Source organism: Callionymus lyra, chromosome 17 (assembly GCF_982586985.1).
Source record: "Callionymus lyra chromosome 17, fCalLyr1.hap1.1, whole genome shotgun sequence".
NCBI lineage: Eukaryota > Metazoa > Chordata > Actinopteri > Syngnathiformes > Callionymidae > Callionymus > Callionymus lyra.
In genome coordinates, this window is record NC_141834.1 from 11,576,011 (window position 1) to 11,598,673 (window position 22,663).

Here is a 22,663-nt window from a genome sequence, read left to right on the forward strand (position 1 = left end):
TAACAAGCTTCTTCTCAGCGGGCGGCCACGACACAAAGTCACGGGGAAACACAAACGCCCCTCAGGAAAAAGGCGGGCGCTCGAAAAGAAAAAAAAGTAAAGCTCCGAGTCAATCAGCATTTAAATATTAATTTCTCCTTGATTCCGTATCCTGGAGATCGGTCGGAAATAGACCGGGTTCGTGCGCACATTAAACGGCTTCGGTGACGGCAGGAAGCGATCTGTGAAGTCAGCTGATGTGCTAATTGATTGGAAAAAAGAAAAAAAAAAAAAGGGGCTGCAGCTTATCTGCCCTGCATTGCACAAGGTTGCTGATGCATACATAGCATCAATTTTGCGAGGCTGCTTCGCCTGTCAGGGCCAAAGCTGTTTACACAGTTGCAGTGATTATCCGAGACCTTAAGACGAAACTGCCTTTTGCAAAACCGACGCTGAATTACCGAAGGCGTTCCATAGGTGATCAGAGTTTTGTAATATCGTTTTGTCAGCATTAAAAAGAAGGCATCAAGGACATTTACTGGCAATTAAAGTAGGTTTAAGGGCAGCTTGATCATATTCTTGTAAGCTTTCATCAGGTTTTTGCCTCATTTTGTTTGACATAAATCTGTTGAAAAAGTCACCAGAAGTCGATGAGAGGTCGGTCCTTTTTTTTTTCTGTTCTTCCTTGTGTGGGTGTCCTCCTCCCACACTCGATTTGTGAATTCCAAATTGGAGTAGACGTGTTGCACTAATTCGCCGAGCAACCTCTAAGAGCACAAGTGTCAAACTGAATTCCCTGGGGGGGACCAAATCCATTCGTGGCCCCTCAGCAGCTTGGATTGCACGTTGTTTTCGTCATTTAGTGTTTGTTCACAATAAGAGCTTTTTTGGAGATGGATCCAGAAATACAGAAAAAAGGAATAATGTCGCGGATTGATGGACACTGGATAACAAATGAAAATCAACATTTTTTTTATTGATTTTGTTGTCGGTGGTGTAGTATTTGTTTAAACTAAATTAAGTTCTTAATTTAACTTGGATGTGGTTGGTTATCTGTCTGAGTTTGACACCTCAGCTGTAAAATGAATATGTGGTGAACAATTAATAGATAATTGGAAGAATGAAATGAAAAAATAATCATTAAAAAAGTGTAGTTAATTTTTCTTTGAATTTACAGAATCCATGTAGGAAGGAATTTAGGACTTTTGCTGTAAAATATTAATTAGAATTAATTTAATTATTTTTCATTTAAATGTAGCAGAAAACATACCAAGCATTACTTGCTTAAAAAAAAAAATCAAATATTCTTTCAGTTAATAAATCCTATTTTAACTAGAAAAACTGTGTGTTGTTAAATATGTGTTCAACATCCAAACATAAACAACATTTTTGAAGAGATCTGTCTGTGAAATGTTCCCTGAGACAACGCCGCTGCACAAGAATAAACAAGAATAACCTAACTTGACAGACTTTGCTGCAATCGTCTATTTTTAATCCCAGCGAGCCTTGGATTATTTTAAAACGCTTTATCTTCGAAATACCTCTGAGACAATGATAAGACTTGTGTTTTTTTGATGGAGGAAAAAAAAATGGTTTCATTCATATTAGCAATCGGAAAATTGGAGCAGCGGGAATGGTGCTGAGGAGGCTTGTAATGAGGAGGAAGCTGAGCCAGAGAGCGACGCCGAGCCAATCTATTATTGTTGCTAACTTTTGACTGCGGTCGTAAATCCCGGGTCAGGAGTTAAGAGGGCAGGAACCCAGATATAACGGAATCAATTTATTTAAAAGGCCGGTCGGCCTCGGCTGCGGTAAAGGTTCCGAGGAGTTCCGTCGTCTACCAGAGACTCAGGATAGATTAGAACTTTGGTCCGAATTGAAATGCCTTGACCTTGAAAAATGAATGAAAATGAAATGTAGAAAAGTTGCTATTCAGTCAGCATACATAATGGGAGTGTGTATTGGCAAATATATGGCGATGTGTACCACGATACGATATATATATATATATATAAGGATATATTTGTAGTATCGTCGAGTACTTGACTCTGGTGTTGCCGGATTTACAGACCACATGACTCTTGACGAAGTCGTAACTGCTGTCAAATGTTTTAAACCAAAATATGTCCAAAAATCAGCTTTAAAAGCTGCTGGAGTCAACTGTATCCTCTCGTCCTCAGTCACTGTCGAGATCTCATTGTTTCTTTAGCCGCTCAGGCAGTGATGACTGCTGCCATCTAGCGGCTGGAGGTTCTATTGCAACACAAAAATGGAAAAACTTTACAAAATAAAATAATTAGATTTTTTAAATTTTATTTTCAATTTACATGCAAATATTTTAAAATTTAAATATTTGCATGTAAATTGAAAACAAAAGAGAAAGTTCAAATTATTTTATTTTATAAACACATTTTATAAACGTATAATAAAAATAAATTATGATTTAAAAGCAAAAAAAGTAAAAGTATCGCAATATAATGACGTATCAATATTTTTCTTACACCCCTGCTTTTAGGCTTTTACTTTAACATTTAAGATAATTAAATTCATCCCATGCTTTTGAATGCACCAAATATTTAATTGTTGTTGTTGTTGTTGTTGTTTTTTAATGAATACATTGCTGAAGAATATTAAGATGGGACTGTGTTTTCAAACAAAGATATGTCCAAACATCAGCTGTAAAAGCTGCTGGTGTGGACTGTATCCTCTCGTCCTCAGTCATCGACGGGATATCTTGCCATTTCATCTTGACTTTAGTTGTGGAGAACGTAATAACTGATGCCATCGAGTGGCCGGGAGTTATATTGCAACACGAAAGTGAAAAAAAGGCGTTAATATTTGTATGAATACAAATATTAAATAATTTAATTTTCTACACACTTTATTGAAATAAAAACAATAAAATAAACTAAAATATATAACAGGACTTGAGTACACCTTGTATGCTCTCTCGGCAGCTTCCAGGATGTTCTATTTGTATGAAATACATATATATGCTTTTGAATTTCAATAGAGTATTATGAAAAGAATGTGCCATACAGTATGCAGGGCTTTTTTTTCTTAACCCTTATACTGACAAAAACTGACAGTCACACAATTTAGAGTCACGAAAAGTGGTTCGTTTTTCATCATTATTATTTAAATGTATTCAATTCACACTTTCTTGGTTCAAAAGCTTTCTTGGTAACCGCGTGAAACCGAGGCGAAAAAAGGTCTCTAAGCTTAAGAATATCTTCCAGGTACTTCAGTCATGGTGGGAAAAAAAAAGCATAAAACCACCATCTCAGAACCCAATGGTCACGTTCTGACCCATCGCTGCTCTTTGTACGTCGCCCATTATTTTTATTCCAGCCGCAGTGGATGATTAAAGCGTCTGGCGGCGGAGACCAGATCGAATCACCAAACACCTCGCTCCAGCATCTTGACATGACACCTCTTGCTACTCCCTTGAATCTCAACTTAACCGGAGAGACGTCAATCACGCCGTTAAACCAGATATTCCTCCGTCTTCACCAGTGATTACCACTTCACCCAAATCACAGGGCAGGACGCCCCGAGACAACACTGCTATCGAGACAAACACCACAATTAGGGGAGCGGCCGTTGCTTCCACAAGACGTCTGAGGGTTTCTTTTTTTTTTACATTTTCACGTTAGGACTCGTTGTCGGGTCACTTTCTCGTGAGATTGTTTGTGGCTAATCTGTGTGACAGAACCGTGATGAAGCGTGGCGGCGTCTCCGGGCCCCGGTCAGACGTATGCCAAATGACTTCACCGTCGGCTTGTAATGGTTTGTGATAGCCCGGCGGTCGCGGTTTGTCCGCATCGCTTCTGTTTTTTCGCCATCTAATGCGGATCCGTGGCCAAAACCTGCTGACGCTGAGTGGATCGGTTCCTCTCCCTCACTTCCACTTGTTGTTTTCTTCGGTCCTTGTTAGCCGATCCCTCAGCGGGGAAAATACAATCATTCAACCTTGTTCCCTATCTTCCGGATTTTTCATTTTCTTTCTCTTATATCTTTTCCTCATTCTTCTCTGAACTATTGGGATTCTTCCCGTCATTTTCTTTTTGTTATTTTTGTTATCTATCGCTTTTCTGTTTCCACTTCGCCATCACCTTTATCTCCCAGGGAACCCAAAGTTGTTTGACTCAACTTCAATTTCATCCGTTTCCATCGCTGTATCATTCCCGCCTCATTTCTCCAGTTCAGCCTCCAAACTTTTTTCACTTTCTCCGGGGCCTCAATTCGTTTGTCTTCCTTATCAGCGAGCCTCCCATTCATCTGTTTTACCCGAGGTACCATTAAGCACTTTCTCATTTTCTCTTTTTTTTTTCCAGTGCGACCCTGGAGAGGCCACCAAGTTGCTTTATGACCTTCTCTACACCGAACCCATCAAGATCGTCCTGATGCCGGGCTGCAGTGGCGTCTCCACGCTGGTGGCGGAGGCAGCGCGGATGTGGAATCTCATAGTGGTAGGTGACCTTTGACTTCATTTTTATCGCGACTTTTATGCGTAAACCACACTACGGTGATCCCTCATCATATCGTGGTTCACTTGTTACATCACAGATTCATTTTATCCCGTGAAATCACTCTATTCGCTGATGACCCGTGACTTTGCTCAATGAGCCGCGTAACTCTACATTTACTAATCCTATCATGTGTTTTTGTGTGTATTTTGTAAGTTCTGCGCCTTCAAATTGTAGTTGTTCTGAATTCAAGTACCGTATTTTCCACTATTAGGCGCATCGGATTATAAGGCACCTTCAATAAATGGCCTAGAATTTAGAACTGTTATCATAAATAGGGCGCACCGGATTATAAGGCGTTTAGAATGAAAGATACAGTCAAGTGTTTGACTGGGGTTGCGTGATGTATCCACTAGATAAAGCTGTGGTAAAAGGAATGTCAACAAAACAGTCAGATCAAGTCAAACTTTATTTAGCTTTCTGACAACTCCGTTCACTCCCATGGTAACGATGTTCAAAGGATGTTTAAAAGGCTTCAAGCAGCAGTGCGTGAGACTGATGTTGTGAGCAGACAAATGTTGAGTGAGCAGCAGTGAAGTTGAGCGCGTGTATGACAGCTAGAGTGCGCGTGTATGACATGTTGAACGCACAGGTATGACTGGTTGTGTGCGCAGCGGTGATTTTGCGCAAAAGAAAAGGTTTTGACTGTACACCAACCAAGACACACTCGCTCAAACGGTGGCAGTAATCTTACTCCATAGTCGTCCGCCCATGATGTGACGGGTGTCGTTAATCCAACCCTGTGATGACGCAATGACGTTAGTGAAGAAGCTTCATGAAACAATGTCCTTATTTTCCAAGCTCAACAGGTGGCAATCTTGGCTTGAAGGAGGTTTCATAAAAAGTTGCTCAAAGGGTGCCATCTAGTGGGCTGTATTTTGAGAACAATTATTTGTGAAGCTTTGTCATTACTACCTTACTTACAACCATCCTTGTATGAAATGGAACCACTTGTGTTTTAGAAGCTGTTTAAAGCCCTATTCGCAAACAAGTATTACCTGGGGACCTCGGTGTTTTGTGAATTACCCCCCCTCCTCTGTGTTATTTTAAGTGCATTCACACGGAATAAGCGACGTCTGCAAAATAGTCCTTTTTACTGACATTACCTAGAGATACAGATGTAAAAAGGAGCGCTATTACTGAAAGAGAAAGTCAGTTTTACCAAGCGTTCATCGTTTAGAAAAGATAAAGTGGACAACCGTTTGTTTTCTTTCGTTTCTCAAATTGTGCAGACGCTCAACAGTGAGAGCGCTGCCCTGCACATAAATTTTCCCCAACATTATTCTTACAGAAGAGCCACAGTCTGTTACAGTAGTGTAACCGAGTGTATTCGTGTGGGAAACAACGAGGCTGGAACTTAGTTTGTAGCTGTGCAGCGCGCACGCCTTCTTTACTTTCCTCATGTGGAACACCCCCCCCTTAACAACAACAAACTCTTTTTCAACCTCTTCAAAATAAAACAGTGGAAGTAAATATTAACAAAATGGCGAGTGCCTAGAAGTCCGTTACAGTGACATGATATATTCGGGATTAAAAGTCAGACATTCGGGATTAAAAGTCAGACATTCTCCGTAATTATTACAAATTACCAGAGGTCCCCAGGTAATACTTATCCCGTGCTAATCGGACATAAGAAAGCGTTACAGGTAATGTCAGTACAAGAGTATGTTAGTATTTCTTACTGGTTAATCTTTGTCACTTCAATGTAGATGTTGTGACGGCTTTTTATCCTTGTTGGTATCCGTACCTTATCCTTAATAGAAAAAAGCAAATTGATTAGAATAATTACAGTCGCCTGCGATGTATAACAAACAAGTGTAAGTAGCGGAAATATATTTACATTGGTATTAATCTGTCATTTCAGGTCACAAGACACAATGTTTTTAGTAGGATAGATTTGAAAATGATACACACTTAGCATTTGTATTTGAGAATAAAAACAATCAGCATCGTGTCATTTGTGAATGTAAACTTAATATAGAATTTAAAGTGATTGTTATACGCGGGGAAACGTCATGTTAACTTGAGTTTACCCGCAAATATTGGCTTCCCCGGATTCAGGATACAGATTCTAATGGAGGATAAAAAATTTAGCGCTGTTCCCTTTTGGTTTAGAACTCACCATTACTGCACAATTATTCAAATTTAATTCTTTTTGGTCTGTGCTCATTTTTTTCCCAGAACCGTAAACTGACGTCACACCGTAAACGTTTCCCGACACCGTGAGTTCTGGTGGGACTAAAAACCTCCGTCCCTAGATAAAAAACTAATCCAATCGGAATAGTGCTCATGAAATAAATTGCTTTAGGGAATCGCTACAAATCATTACACCTTGCGGGAAAAAAAACTTTGGTTTGACACCGAAATGATGCCAGTCAAGATCGTTAAGTTGGGAGAAAAAAAAAACACTTTCATTGCCTTCCAGTAAATTAAATTCAGGCAGTTTGGCTGAAGTCAAGGATATTCCCAGAAGAGCTGGAATCGAGGTGGGTTGTAATGCGGCACACATAAAAAGTGAGTGGTGGTGGTGGTGGTGGTGGTGGGTGGGGGGGGGGGGGTTGTTTAAATACGGCGCTCCAAATGGAAATTGAGTCCAAGCATGCCGTTGACCCGTCAGCTGATGTGGACTGGATTTTAATCAGCTAATGTAGGTGGCGCTCTGCGCCGAGCTTGTCTTCCCTGACCCGGCCCGACATAAAGCTCCATTAGATTGACTCAAATTGCACGTGAGTTCGGAGGGAAGCCGGGATCTCGTTCAGGAAGGGATCAGGTTTTAATCAACTTTACCGAAGATGGTTTCCAATCCGGTAAAACGTTTTTTGGCAGCGTTCTCCCCTTTTTTGAACAAAAAAAATACTCATTGTTTACTATTGAATTATCCACACTGGGGCCTGAAATTGCAGAGCAAATACTTGGTTTGAAGCCTGTTGATATTGATGTTCCCCCTCGCAAGATCCTTTTCTTAGCACTCGTTTGTTTGGAAGGAGATCATTGCAAATTCTGAAATCGTATCAAGGGACTTGGAAACTGTGAAAACCGTTGAGGAATTACACGTTTTATAAAATATAATCTATCTTGTGGCGGCATCGCTGTTCAGAAGATTTTCTTCTGCACACGATACTACTTGTTTAAGCTTTATAATACTGCATTTCAATTTCACCACGATATTAAACTAATTCTTGGATAAGTAACCTTTAAAATTAAACTTAAGTTTAATTAAATTAAGTTACATTACTAGTTACTTCTTTGAAAAAATATGTCCAAACATCAGCTTTAAAAGCCATGAGTCGACTGTATCCTCTCATCCTCAGTCATCACTGGGATCTCGCAGGATTTCATTGTTCCTTTAGCGACGGAGGACGTAATGACTAGGCATATGTACTCTCAAGAATCTGGCTATACTATGTGTATCGCGATACAGGGGCAAAAATACGATATATTACGATAATTAAGGAACAAGGATATATTTATAGTATTGTCGAGTACCTGTCTCTAGCATTCTCTCTCTCTCTTGACAAAGTCGTAACTGCTTTCATTTGTTTTGAAACCAAAATATGTCCAAACATCAGCTTTAAAAACTACTGTATCCTCTCATCCTCAGTCGTTACCGGTATCAGTCAGGATTTCATTGTTCCTTTTGATAACAACTAGTGCTTTCCAGCATATTGTTTACTATTATTACTATTAATACTAATAAACTACTTTTTAATATTTATATATAAACCATAAAAGAACTACCATCATCGATAAAGTATTCAGAAAAATATAAGTGTATCGACATTTTTTTCTCAAAGTAACTAATTACTAGAGAAAGTAACTTTTTTTTAATATTTCACGTTTAGTTTTAAAATATCGACGCACCAAAGTGATCCCATTGTCACTGAAGGCACCATTGAAATGAAAGAGCCACAAAAAATGTAAAAGACGTTGTGATTCATCTAGTCCGTACCAAATCCACACATCATTGGTATTTAAAAAAACTGTAATAACATAACTTATATCTGTTCATCATTGTGTAGGAATAAAAATAGCCTCTTATAAAAAACAAAAAATCAGCCGACATTGGCTGTCGAACCTTCAACCAATCGAGCTGAATGATGGTACAGGAAGTAACAAGGATTTTGGAATCCCGGTAATAATTAAAAATGTGAACAAAAGAGTGATCAAAAGTGCAATGCAGAAATGATAGTCAGCTGTGACTGGTTGACTGGGCGGCAAAGCATTATGGGAGCTGTTCAGGTCATTAGAGAGGGTTGTTAAGAGGGATGGCACCTCATATGCGATGATAAGTGAAACATTATATGATCATTTCTATGCAGGTTTTGTTTATAAAATATTTTTATAATCTTAATCTTTTAAAAATGTACTCAATTCTTTTCAATTTCAAGGTGGAAATGAGATGAAACATAGTCTTCACTCTCTTCAATGGCCTTTGTATCTAATGTGAAGCACTACAGATCGGGATAATACCGACATGATGCGTCCTTGACGTCGAAGCCGCTCCATCGATTCCCACGATGCACCTTTAATCACTTAGGCGAGGCATTTTTCACAAAGCTTTATTGACACCTGCTTGCCAACAAAAATACAGCCTCGCCGTCTGCCTCACGACGTGTCTGTCACGGATGGGATTTGGGAAATAAAAAAAACAAAAACATCTTTTGATTTAATTTTTCCTAAAAAAAAATCCGTTGTCACTGTTCTTTTTTGTCTCACGATCATCTTGAGATTAGTCATGAAGAACAAGCAGTTCTTTTTCTCCGTCATTAAAAACTCTCTTCCTGTTTCTGACTTTTGCCTTTTTGGTTTTATTTTTTTCTCCGTCGTCGCCTAGAGCCGGCCATCGCTCTCTCTTCTTTGCCAACTCTTATCTTCTCTCGCAAACACAAAGGGTTGTGTTTCCTCTTTACTATGCTGGCACAACCTCATATCCGCTACAGTCGTTCATCCCTGCATGCCCCGCAGGAGACTCCTCTTCACAGAACTGGGGCGACGAGGCAAGTTCCAGTTTCTGGACTCTCTAATCGCAACAGGGATCTTGATCAGCTTCTACTTCCTCACTGATAATTCAAAACCTTTTTTTTTCCTCCCCTCTTTCTTAAAAAAGCCCTGTAAGCCGGCATTGATCTGCAACAACGAGGCCTCGGTTGAAACATAGGGATGGTGAATACATAGATATGCTCTGAGCTCTGCAGAAACTTACTTATACTTATATTTACTATACTTATACTTATATATTTACTTACTATACTTATATATTCGATTTTATTTTACGATACTGTATCTATGATGGTACTTATTTTATTGTTCATATATAAATATTGCATAAAATACACTGGAAAGCAGCATTCATTAGCTAGAGGAAGAATGACATCCTGCCTGATACCTGGTGATGACTGAGGACGAGAGGATACAGCAGTTTTTAAAGCTGATTTTTAGACATATTGTGTTTTCAAAACAAATGAAAACAGTTACGCCTTAACAAGGGTCATGTGGTCTGTAAATTCTGCAACACCAGAGTCAAGTACTAGATAATACTACACTATCCTTGTTCCTACAGTATCACTATATATCCCTCACTGATAATTCAAAACCATTTTTTTCTCCCTCCTCTTTCTAAAAAAGCCCTGTAAGCCGGCATTGATCTGCAACAACGAGGCCTGGGTTGAAACAGAGGGATTGTGAATACAGATATGCTCTGAGCTCTACAGAAACTTACTTATACTTATATGTACTATACTTATACTTATATATTTACTTACTATACTTATATATTATATTTTATTTTACGATACTGTATCTATGATGGTACTTATTTTATTGTTCATTTATAAATATTGCATAAAATACACTGGAAAGCAGCATTCATTAGCTAGAGGAAGAATGACATGATACCGGTGATGACTGAGGACGAGAGGATACAGCAGTTTTTAAAGCTGATTTTTAGACATATTGTGTTTTAAAAACAAATCAAAACAGTTACGCCTTAACAAGGGTCATGTGGTCTGTAAATTCTGCAACACCAGAGTCAAGTACTAGATAATACTACACTATCCTTGTTCCTACAGTATCACTATATATCCCTCACTGATAATTCAAAACCATTTTTTTCTCCCTCCTCTTTCTAAAAAAGCCCTGTAAGCCGGCATTGATCTGCAACAACGAGGCCTCGGTTGAAACAGAGGGATTGTGAATACATAGATATGCTCTGAGCTCTGCAGAAACTTACTTATACTTATATGTACTATACTTATACTTATATATTTACTTACTATACTTATATATTATATTTTATTTTACGATACTGTATCTATGATGGTACTTCTTTTATTGTTCATATATAAATATAGCATAAAATACACTGGAAAGCAGCATTCATTAGCTAGAGGAAGAACGACATGATACCGGTGATGACTGAGGACGAGAGGATACAGCAGTTTTTAAAGCTGATTTTTAGACATATTGTGTTTTCAAAACAAATCAAAACAGTTACGCCTTAACAAGGGTCATGTGGTCTGTAAATTCTGCAACACCAGAGTCAAGTACTAGATAATACTACACTATCCTTGTTAGTACAGTATCACTATATATCCCTCAGTGATAATTCAAAACCATTTTTTTCTCCCTCCTCTTTCTAAAAAAGCCCTGTAAGCCATTGATCTGCAACAACGAGGCCTGGGTTGAAACAGAGGGATGGTGAATACATAGATATGCTCTGAGCTCTGCAGAAACTTCACGTGGAGCTTCATCTGTTGCAGTCTGTCTGCTTGCTGCTGCATTTTGGCCTGTTTCTGTCGCGGCAGCTTCGCTCATCCTCTCATAACCCGTCATTACGTCTCGTAGATGATACACACGGGTTCCTTGTAAATATTTCACGTTAAACAAACGACTGAATCTCGTAAAAAAAAATCGCTTGAGTCGTTGACATGAATTTTTATGTCTCGATATAAAGCGTTTAAAGTGGCGTAATTATAAGGTCCTCAGAAACGGTAATAGACCAGCAAGTCATGATGTGACTCACTGGTTGTTGTTTAAAACCCTCTTTGCATCACCGTGTTCCTCCATTTGCGCCAATTATCTTCTCTTCTGTTTTTTTTTCTTTTACAGTATTCTTTCTTGCTTTTCGCTGATGATCGGTTAATGAAGCTTCACACAACGTTTTGTCCTCAATTTTACAGCCCATTAGACGGCAGAGTGGGACGAATAACCTTTGGTTTTGAGCAACTATTTTATTAAAACCTCCCAAGAGCGCCACCTACTGACCACTGTTTCATGAAGCTTCATCAGCCCATCACTATTATTTATCTTCTTCTAAGAATTCTATTTAGACCAAAGTTTTGCCAGTTTTTCTTTTAAGGCTAATCTGAAATAAAAGTTGTGTTTTTATGGAATGTACACAATTGTTAAAATGCTTTCCAATTTTTATTAAAGTAGCCTCTTTAAAATTATGGGTATGTCAATCAAACTATACTACCATTTTCAAAGAACCAAAATAAAAAGTTTAAAGTTTTGCAGAGAATATTCTGAGCAGAGGTTGGACTTTTAAATTAAAAATGTAGTTCACTCACAACATTTTGAAGAAGAACGACCACACTTTTATGGGGAATGTTTATTTTTTAAAGATATATATTTCATGTCAATTCCTCAATCTGACTTTTATTCAACCTTTAATATCACTCAACAGCTTTACTGACTTCCTAACATGTTTCAAATGTTGAAGTCTGCCTCTCCAACACGTAAGTATCTCATCACAACCATGTTTTGAACTTTATAAAGTTCTCCCCCGTCTGAAATCTGGGCGAACGAGAGGTTACGACGAGGTTAGTGACTTCACTCCTCCTCCAGACAGCTGTAATCGCGCCCTGCTTTGATACTACAACGAGTCCCTAGGAGGTGGAGACTTCCTGGATTGATGACGCATGGTGACAAACCTTGACAAACCTTGATCACTGCAGAGTGGGCGTGGTCATATATAACGTTACCGACAGTTTGGAAAACATACTTCTTTTTTTTCGCCCATAACTGAAGGATTTCGGCCCCTTGTTCGATTGAGTTTAACAGTTTAATAGAAAAGTCGACTATCATGTTCAGAATTAAACATCTCAATAATTATCCAAAAACAATTGATTCTCTCTTTTTTATCCCTTTTTTATTGAAATTATACTTTCTAAAATTGACGTTGCTAAATGTTTCCCGGCTCCGGCTGCTAAATTGTGTCGTTATGAAAGAACTCCTGCAACGCTTTTTGAATTAATTCCTCAAAAAGTCCAGAAGACGACTCGTGCAACGCAGGTGGATTAACAGACTTGAATGACAGGCTTGAAAGGTGCTTTTGGGAAACGGAGCAGGTGCGTCTTTGACAGATAAGAGTAGAACATGTACCACTGAGACTCCATACTGAGATACTTTCAGAACATTGGTTTAAATACTGCAATAATATTTGTCTTTGAGTTCCTAATGAAAAAAGGATTTGTGTTGTGCAACACAAACATGTTGGATTAAAGATACACAGAAATGTGTATCGATACTTGTGTTTTTTACTATGATGGTGGTTATTTTATGGTTCATATATAAATATCGCATTAAAAACACTGGAACGCAGTATCCGTTAGCTAGAGGAAGAATAAAATCCTGACTGATACCGGTGATGACTGAGGACGAGAGGATACAGCAGTTTTTAAAGCTGATTTTTAGACATATTGTGCTTTCAAAACAAATTAAAACAGTTACGTCTTAACAAGAGTCATGTGGTCTGTAAATTCTGCAACACCAGAGTCAAGTACTCGATAATACTACACTATCGTTGTTCCTACAGTATCGCTATATATCGTATTTTTGCCCCTGTATTGTGATACACATCGTATCGCCAGATTCTTGAGAATACACATTCCTAGTCATAACGTCCTGCGCAGCAAAAGGAACAATGAAATCCTGCGAGATCCCAGTGATGACTGAGGACGAGAGGATACAGTCAACTCTTGGCTTTTAAAGCTGATGTTTGGACATATTTTGATTTCAAAACAAATAAAACCATTATGACTTTGTCGAGAGTCATGTGGTCTATAAATTCTGCAACACCAGAGACAAGTACTCGACAATACTACAAACATATTCTAGTTACTACAGTATCGCAATATATCGTATTGTTGCCCCTGTATCGTGATGCACATCTTATAGCCTGATCCTTGAGAATACACATTCCTAGTCATTACGTCCTCCACCGCTAAAGGAACAATGAAATCCTGCGAGATCCCAGTGATGACTGAGGATGAGAGGATACAGTCAACTCTTGGCTTTTAAAGCTAATGGTTGGACATATTTTGGTTTCAAAACAAATAAAAGCAGTTAAAATTGTGTCGGGAGTCATGTGGTCTGTAAATTCTGCAACACCAGCGTCATGTACTCGACAATACTACAAATATATCCTTGTTACTGCGGCATCTTGACAATACACACCTCTAAAAAATGTACATCAGGCCTTTTTGTTTGAGGAAAGCGCGCCTTCAAACCTGGCCACCATCGGCATCTGTCTTCAGCTTCTCCTCATTAGCCGTGTGCCTGTTAGCGCTCGGTGGCTATAGTAGGATTTGTTTCAGCGACGAGCCTGAGACCTGTCACTTCTTATACATCCTGCCTGCCTCTTTATTGATGCCTGCGTCTCCCCCGCGCTCACCCCGGCATGCGTTAGTGAAGCAAAGTCCACATTCTACATGACATTTGACATCCATCATCAAGCGCCTCCTCACGCTCAGCTTGCGAAAACGTCCGCAGTTTTTTCGTCTCGGCCTATATATATATATATAAGTATAGGAGATGAGGCTGAGACGAGAGCTCCAGGAGAAGGCGGTAAAGGTCTGGATAATGGTTTCCTAAACGCCAGGTTTCTCATTTCAAAAAGGGGAATGCTTGTGTAGAAATTGCATCTTAAGTTATCGCGCTTGGACCAGCTTTCGCTAACATCAGTATTCTGCCCGCATCGCGGTCGTTTCTCTCCTGGAAAACTGCCTGGAAATTCCAATTATATTGTGAGAAATTAAAACAAATGACGGCGGGAGGATGTTAGCAACGCTGTTATTGAGACCGTTTTTTTTTCTTTGTGTGTGTGGGTTATTCAAGGATGATGCTTTAAAGTGATAGCACTCGCTTCGCTGACACCCGTCAAGAGTCGGTGGGAATAAGAAAAAAAAAGGGGGCCGTGGCGGACAGAAGAGAGACAGTGGGCACCGTTCGTGGTCTCTTGGGTTTCTTCCTAAGCTGGCGTTTGCTGTTTGAACCAGTCGCCATCAAAGAAGCACCATGTACAGAGGAGAAAGCAAAAAGAGTCCTAATTTGAATACATTTCCATTGAAGTCTATTTACAACTGATGGGACCTTTAGAAGTATTTATTTTACCAAGTATCATGTTCTGCTTCTGTCCATCAAAACCTTTGCATCTTCTAGGTTTTTAAATATTTTACTCAACACTTTCTGTCAACCCACAGCTTTCGTACGGCTCCAGCTCCCCGGCCCTTTCCAACCGCCAGCGATTCCCCACGTTCTTCCGGACGCATCCGTCGGCGACCCTCCACAATCCCACCCGCGTGCGGCTCTTCCAGAAGTGGAAGTGGACCCGCATCGCCACCATCCAGCAGACCACGGAAGTCTTCACCTCGGTCAGTACAAATCAGCGTTTTTCTCTTTTAATTAGCGCCAACTTAACCGGTTTATCTATTTATTGTCAGGTAAAGCCAGTGGCTAGATTGATCATGATGGCTTTGTTTTCCCGCTTTATCGATGGCGCTGATTCATGGTTTCCTTCTAACACACACACACACACACGCTTGAGCAAACCTAGAAGACCTAGAAGTTTTTTTTACAATTGGTTTATTCATGTATCTTTAAATAATTGTATGAACAACAATCTATCAATTTGTTCGTAGATGTTACAGTATTCATTGCTTAAAAACAACTTTCACTTACATAGAGGTTTCAAAATCAATCACACAATCGGCAAACATTTAAAAAACTGTCCAGGATAAAATATTTTGTCTATAACTGACCCCCCTTAACAAGTACAAGTCCATCAATTGTACTGTCTTTTTTTCTTTGAACCACCACCAATGGATTCCTATCAATTTCCATGTATTATTTTTTTTTTATTTCTTATCCATAACTGCTAGAACAAACAACAAATAGCTTAAATAATGTAACACCAAAAGCTAAAACTATTTGGTATTTATACAATAAGAAAAAAAACAAGTACACTGAAGTGTCCATTGAACAATGATAAAGTGAATAAAAAAAATACAATTAATATAGTATCAATAGCCAATTCATCATTTATAGATGATTACCAACGTTTAATAATCACATTTATTTAAAAGTTGGTATTTTTTCTATTCTTATTGGATTTGCTGTACATGGTTTATAGCCTATGTTGTTGATCACACTTTTTGTCCTGATGTTTGAGGTAGTGATGGGCAATTTTGTCATGTTGTTAAGAGGTCAGTAGGTGGCGCCATCAATAAAAAAATTGATGTTTCATTAGAACGGTTAATAGGAAAATAGTTCAGACACCGCCATCTAGTGGACTCTGAAAATAATGACACTGCTTCATGAAGCTTCATCACTATTTTGAGGGTTGTTTTTTTTTTTCCAAATAACACATTTTCACAAACACAGCACCAATTTTGACAAGGTTCGTGTGATGAAATGCAACTATAACAGGTTTTCATATTATAAATAAAACATGTTATTTTTAAAATGTAATTTAAAATATAATAAAAGAGGAAAACATGTAAAATAATTTCATACATTAAATATGTTCAGATAAATTTGTTAACCCAATTAGATGGACCGTATTGACCCGAATACAAGGCAACCAAGGTCAAGGTCAAGGTCAGCTTTATTTTCAGTTTTTCTTCACATGTAATAGACACACAAAGAAAACCGAGAACCCTGATTATATGAAGAATCCCCACATCAAGAAGTCCTCATTAGGATAAAAACTTTATTAGGAGCAAATGTTGTTTTAATAAAATACAATATTTGAGTCATTTTTAGTCACTTGTTTTTGTTTTTCAATGAGATATGACTCTTAAAAAAAACTCACAGTCACGGCCAGTTAGTGGAGAAATATCATCGTACCGTCAACTTTTTTTTTTTTTTTACTAACTTTGAGCAGCCCTGGAACCATTGAGTGCTTTGTCCTATTTAAATTTTAAAGTTTGTCTAGACCCTGAATATTAGAAGACCTAACTGTATAAGCTATATATACATTGGGCAAAAAAACCCAAAAGTTCTTATATAACGTTAAAAAAAAATGCTTCGCAAGTAGTTTCTTAGTGGTCGGGATTTGGCAGAGTATAAATCTTTAGCTGTAGTTTTACACACAGTTTCTGCTTTGTCATGGCCTGGCAAGGCATTTAATGCGGCCCAACGGGTGGTTTGCTGGGGAAAAAAAGGTAGAAGGCAGTCATTTTGATATAGTGACCAATAAAGAGGTCAGTTTTAAAGATAGTACAAGGAACAGATTGTACAAATTATACAGAGCCTTCTAATTAAAGTAAAACCAATGTTGAAAGAAAGTAAATTGTTTGTCAAAGAAGGACAAAAACAGAGATAATTAAGATGAAAATGAGCCACGAAGAAAGAAAAGACAAAACTACATATTCCTATAAAGTAAACATACGTTTTATTCGGCCCGTGACTAAGACAAAGGCTCAAAGATTTGAGTTCAATGAAAGTGATCTGGTAGTGCAACAAAAAGCATCCCAGATTGCTCAAAATAGTTGGAAATACTTGAATGAATTGCTACCAGTTAATGACATTAAATTTGCGCAACCATATTTTCTTAAATGTAGCCATTAGCACAACAAAGCTATAGCTTCGCATACTTGTTATATGAGGGTCAATGTTTGTCCAACCTCTTGTCAAAGATACTATGACTATACAAACGAACCATCCAGTTGTGTACTTCCTGGCACAATAGAAAAGCCGTTCAACAACACCAGTCAAAAAACTTCTCACGCTTAAACCATCAACGGCGTTTGTTTTTTTTGCCGGCGAACTGTCTTGTCGGCCCTAATTAGCGGCGGCGCGGGGATAACACATCGTAAATTAAATCAGCAAGATTTTCAACGGGAGAGAATATATTCCTCATATAACGTTGTGTCATGATTTGGAAAATCAGTGCTGCTCAATAATTCACATTTGTTCGTTGGAAAGAGGCCACATAATGAAAAATGTCACTCAGAGTGGAGTGGTTATGAATGGAGCAATAAACCATTAAATGTAGCCGCGTGAGTGTGTGTGTGTGTGTGTGTGTGTGTGTGTGTGTGTGTGTGTGTGTGTGTGTGTGTGTGTGTGGAGCAATTGAAGCTATCGGAAGTGACAGTGAAGCAACTGAGGAGAAAAGAAAACTGTTGTGTTTTGCTTCGTGAATCCAGGAAAAGTGTTGTGAACCTGCCGACCAGCACAACATTGCCTTTAAAATCAAATTCTTATTCTGTCCATGGAGAGAATAAAAAATAAAAAAACAGTCACGGTCTTGACTGAAGGAAGCATGTCCAATATCGTAACTTCATTTCTCCGTGACCACGTGACTAAAACCCTGCAGGGTTCTTCAGCTCGAAAGCCATGAATCAAACCTCACTTCTACAGATTATGAACAGAGAAGCTGTTTTAAGTCCCGAAGGTGCTGCTGGGCTGCTTTATATCATCTGAAGTGTAGATATAAAAAGTATCCCCTAATCTCTCGATCTGATCAATATCAGGACGGTTTCCAAGCAACTCCAGCTACTTCTTCCTTCCCTTTTCAGTATCGTCTGCTTTTCGACGTCTGCGACATTCTCGTGGTCTTAAGCAATTATCTGCAAACATATGTCGAAGTGGTTCTAATCATCGTACGAGCTGTTAACCAGCAAACCATGAAAATAGTTTCTCCAACTAAATGACGATATTTATAGAATGTGCGACTCGAGGAAAAACGTGTCTATTCTCGAAGTCGTCTCGTGTTTAATGGCAGGGATGCCAGTACTAATGTTTTCAACTTGATACTGATCAGCAAATATTCAATATATAAAAAGACAGATATATAAAGATAAATGCAAAAATAGCAACTTGCAGCAATTAAAAGCACCACCCTTTTAAAAATGTATAACATAATACACAAGTTGTGTAAAAAGGTCTGAGAGTGCAATAAATAAATAAATACAATAGTTAGAACTGTATTAAAAAGGCTGCATTCTTAGCAGCTACACATGCAAAAGTATTTGGTATTGATACTTTTATAAAATTGAATATTGTATCTGGATAAAACATTTGAGTATTTTCAGTTGAGATACTTTTGAAAGCCCTACTTTCAGCTCAGTTTACACTTTCATTTCGTAAGAAATATAATTTCCAAAGATGCGCTGCCACCGTTTAAGCCTGTGCTAAGAAAAAAATGCATGTTTTTGTGATTTTTAATGTTCCTCCATATGTATTTGTGCTATTCTTCCTATTTTCCCCATTTCATTATTTAAAGTATGAGGAAATTTGGTTCTTTTAGAGTGTAGTTTTGTTTGTTTGTTTTTTCTTTCCATATTTTTTCCACATTTTCCTACAATAATTTGTGTTGACTGGGCTTGGCCTGTCGATTCATAGCCCCATTTTTTTTTAGCCTTTTTTAACATTTAGATCCATGTACCAGGCTTATTTTCCTTTAGTTCTAAACATTTCTAAAAAGGGTGTTATTTTTGTTTAAAAGATAATTTGCTTTCTCAGATTAAAAATGGTGAATGCACATTTTATTTTATGCAATTTAAAAAATACAACCATTTCTTCGCATTTTTATTTGGTATTTTTTAGTTCTTTTTTTTGCACTCTTTTGACACCTTTGAAAATGTAATTTATAATTTGCTTTTTCTGATTATCATTCCCTTTAAAAAAACAAATCATCTTATCTCAAAAATCATTTTCATTTCACTGCACTTATTTTCCTAAAGCTTGATCATGTTTTCAGTGATAACTATACAATTAAAAACAACTGAGCGTCCTTTCGATTCCTCCTCGACGACTGGTCGTCCACGAGCACTTAATTATTAAACGCGGCGACACATGCAGCCACTGATGGCTTTCATTTGATGAATTGTTTTAATGAGTGTATTGAACACACCGAATGTTTCTCCCCCACAACACAGTCATTGACGAAACTGGCAGCGGCTTCTGTTAATGAGGTGCGACGCTGTCTACGCTCACCAGTCCAGAGATATTGGCTACCTCGCCGTGATCTTTGAGATTGGCATCGAGGATCCCCTCGGGTTCCGGCCAGATACGTGGACTCGTGGACACATATTCCAAAAAAAATAAATAGATGTTACACTGAAGATACAAGAGGCATCTCGTGTAATGTGATCAATACTTCCTGACACGCGAGTAAAATGAAGAAATGGCCACGAAGCCACCTTCTCTATTTACAATCCTGCATGTCGGCCGGTGGATGAAAAACTAGGCCGTCATTAAACAGTTATTGATCGAACCAACGTGATGTCATTTATAAGTATAATGGCCCGTATCGATCGGACCACATGTCTCGCCCAGACAAACAAAGTCAACGTGATGAAACTGGTTGTAGTGATGGATGGTTAACGATCGGGTTTGTGTTGCCGCTCGCCTCGACTTTATTTCTTTTGTGTTCGACACTGCCTAAGATACATTTGTTACCGGGTTATACACCCAAGAGTTTCGTCTATAATTAATACAACATGGCAGCAAAAGAATGGCTTAGAAATGTTGTATTGCAGGATCTCCAACCTTTATGGAAACACAGTTAAATGCAAGGTATTATGGTCGGTCCTTCAGGGTGTCGCAATTAAATACTGGCAAAAGTAAGTAAGTAAGAAAGTAATTTGTATTTATATAGTGCTATTCCAGACCAGGGTCACAAAGCGCTTAAACAATCAAAACAATATTCAATAAAGTATATACTTTAAAGGTCAAGATAATACTGAGAACACAACAGGAGTTCCAGAAAATCAAGGAAAAGCCTGAACAAATATAAAATGTCTTAAGATGTTTCTTAAAGGAGTCAGTAGATCCATCAAGCGCAAAGAGAGAGGAAGATCGTTCCAAAGCTTAGGAGCAACAGCCTGAAAAGATTTCTCTCCTCTGGTCCTGAACCGTGTGCGTGGAACCATCAGTAGATTCTGATCCACAGACCTCAGAGCCCGAGCTGGGGTGTAAGGCTCAAGGGATCAGATCACTGATGTAAGGAGGAGTCTGACCATGAATAGTTCTGAAAGTAAGAACCAGAATTTTAAAGTTGATCCTGAAAGAAACTGGAAGCCAGTGAAGAGTTTTAAGGACCGGAGAAATGTGAGTTCTTCTACTAGAGCGGGTCAGAATTCTCGCTGCAGAGTTTTGTATTAACTGCAGGCGAGACAAAGCGAAATGTTATGAGCATTTAATATACAACCCCATCTTAGGCCTGTTTCATACTTGCTCTGTAACAAGATGTTCGCCCTCTATGGGTGGTCGGAGGTCATTAACAATAGTCACGTCGGAGAAACTCCGGTCGTCTTCCCGAACAAAACATATTTCAGTTTGTCCAGAACTGCTTGTGAAGCCTGAGCTCAAACTAAGGATTTCTTAAATGACTATGGGCTGAACTTTGAATGACACCTTAATTAAAATGATAGTTCACCCAAATTCAAACTTTCACTCATTTTCTACTAACCCTCAAGGGTTGGGATTATTTTCAGAATACGTTCCTTTTTAGAGTTATAGGCGAAAATACATGCTCAGTTTCATCTTCGTCCAAAAAGACAAACTTCAAAAAACATCCAAATACCTCCACGGTACTTATGCATTGAAGCCTCGACAAACTTTCTACTTATTAGCGGGAGATCCAAGAGACACTTGCATGTGTTTGAAAGAGGATCAACTTGTAACTGGAGCTGAGAGACCTGAAGCTTCTGCTGCATACAAATGTACTTTACAGACTTATTTAAGTTTTTTTGGAACAATTCCTCACCTCCAGGCTTCAATACAAGAAGGGTGTTACAAACGACTAGTATGGAGGTATTTGGATGTTTTTAAGTTTGTCTTTTTGGACGAAGATAACTGAGCGTCACGCACTACATTCAAATCGACATACATTTATGACTATAACGATTAAATTGCGTATTATTCTGAAAATAATCCCAACCCTTGGTTCGACATGAGGGTGAGTAGAAAATGAGTGAGGTTTTAATATTGGGTGAACAATCGCTATAAAGCTAAACAAAAGCCCAAACAAATATTACTTCTGTGAAAAGTTCCAAATCCCAACAATCTTTTGACCTGGTGGTGAAATCGATCAAAGACATCAATGGATTTACTATTAGAGCCCTTGAACTACTTTAATGTAGGTTTTTGTCTAACCTAGATTTTGGGGTATTCATCCAATCCAAGCAATGATTCTGCTTGGTTACGACTCATCAGTCTTTGCTGTTAGTAACAAACTGGAAAGTGAGACTAAAGCATTTTGGTCTAACTGAAACTCCAAGTAATGATGTTTTTAGGCTCCACGAATGTGTCGTTACCCGTTTCCTGCTGCCTGTTTAAAGCCTTCTCTTCCCTTCTTCCACTTTCCCCCACCTGTCCTTTCCTTTCATCTTCCAGACTCTAGATGATCTGGAACAGAGGACGAAGGAGGCGGGCATTGAGATCAGCGTTCGCCAGAGTTTCCTCACCGACCCGGCTGTCGCTGTCAAGAACCTTAAGGTGCTTTGATTAAATATTCACCTCAGCTGTTGGTTCGTTCTTTCCCCCCCGTGACTCACGGATGCACATGGTTGCATTAGCATAGCGGCATGCGATTTCCATGCTTATTAGCAACGGCCGAGCCAATGGTACAGCATAGGTTTTTCCTTCAGAACTTCAGTTGAGTTCTACTGATAAAATTAACTTTTGAGTTTATAGAATATTAGTCTTGTTGTATCAATAAAACTAAAAATATATCTTACCGTATTTTACGCACTATTATGCGCACCGGATTATAAGGCGCACCTTCAATGAATGGCCTATTTTAGAACTGTTTTCATAAAAAGGGAGCACCGGATTATAAGGCGCATAGAATAAAATATACGGTCAAACATTTGACCAGGGTTGCGTTATGCATCCACTAGATAAAGCTGTGCTAAAGGGAATGTAAA

The 22,663-nt window shown here is 38.5% G+C and overlaps 1 protein-coding gene across 1 annotated transcript in view; it reads left to right on the top strand.

Annotated features, from left to right (window-relative positions):
• gabbr1a (gamma-aminobutyric acid (GABA) B receptor, 1a) overlaps positions 1–22,663 on the top strand; it is a 123,948-nt gene that overhangs the window by 42,797 nt on the left and 58,488 nt on the right. The window contains exons 8-10 of the mRNA XM_087779176.1: positions 4,317–4,451; positions 14,990–15,160; positions 22,131–22,232. Of these exons, the coding sequence (XP_087635302.1) occupies positions 4,317–4,451; positions 14,990–15,160; positions 22,131–22,232 (408 nt within the window). The remainder of the gene's footprint in view (positions 1–4,316; positions 4,452–14,989; positions 15,161–22,130; positions 22,233–22,663) is intronic.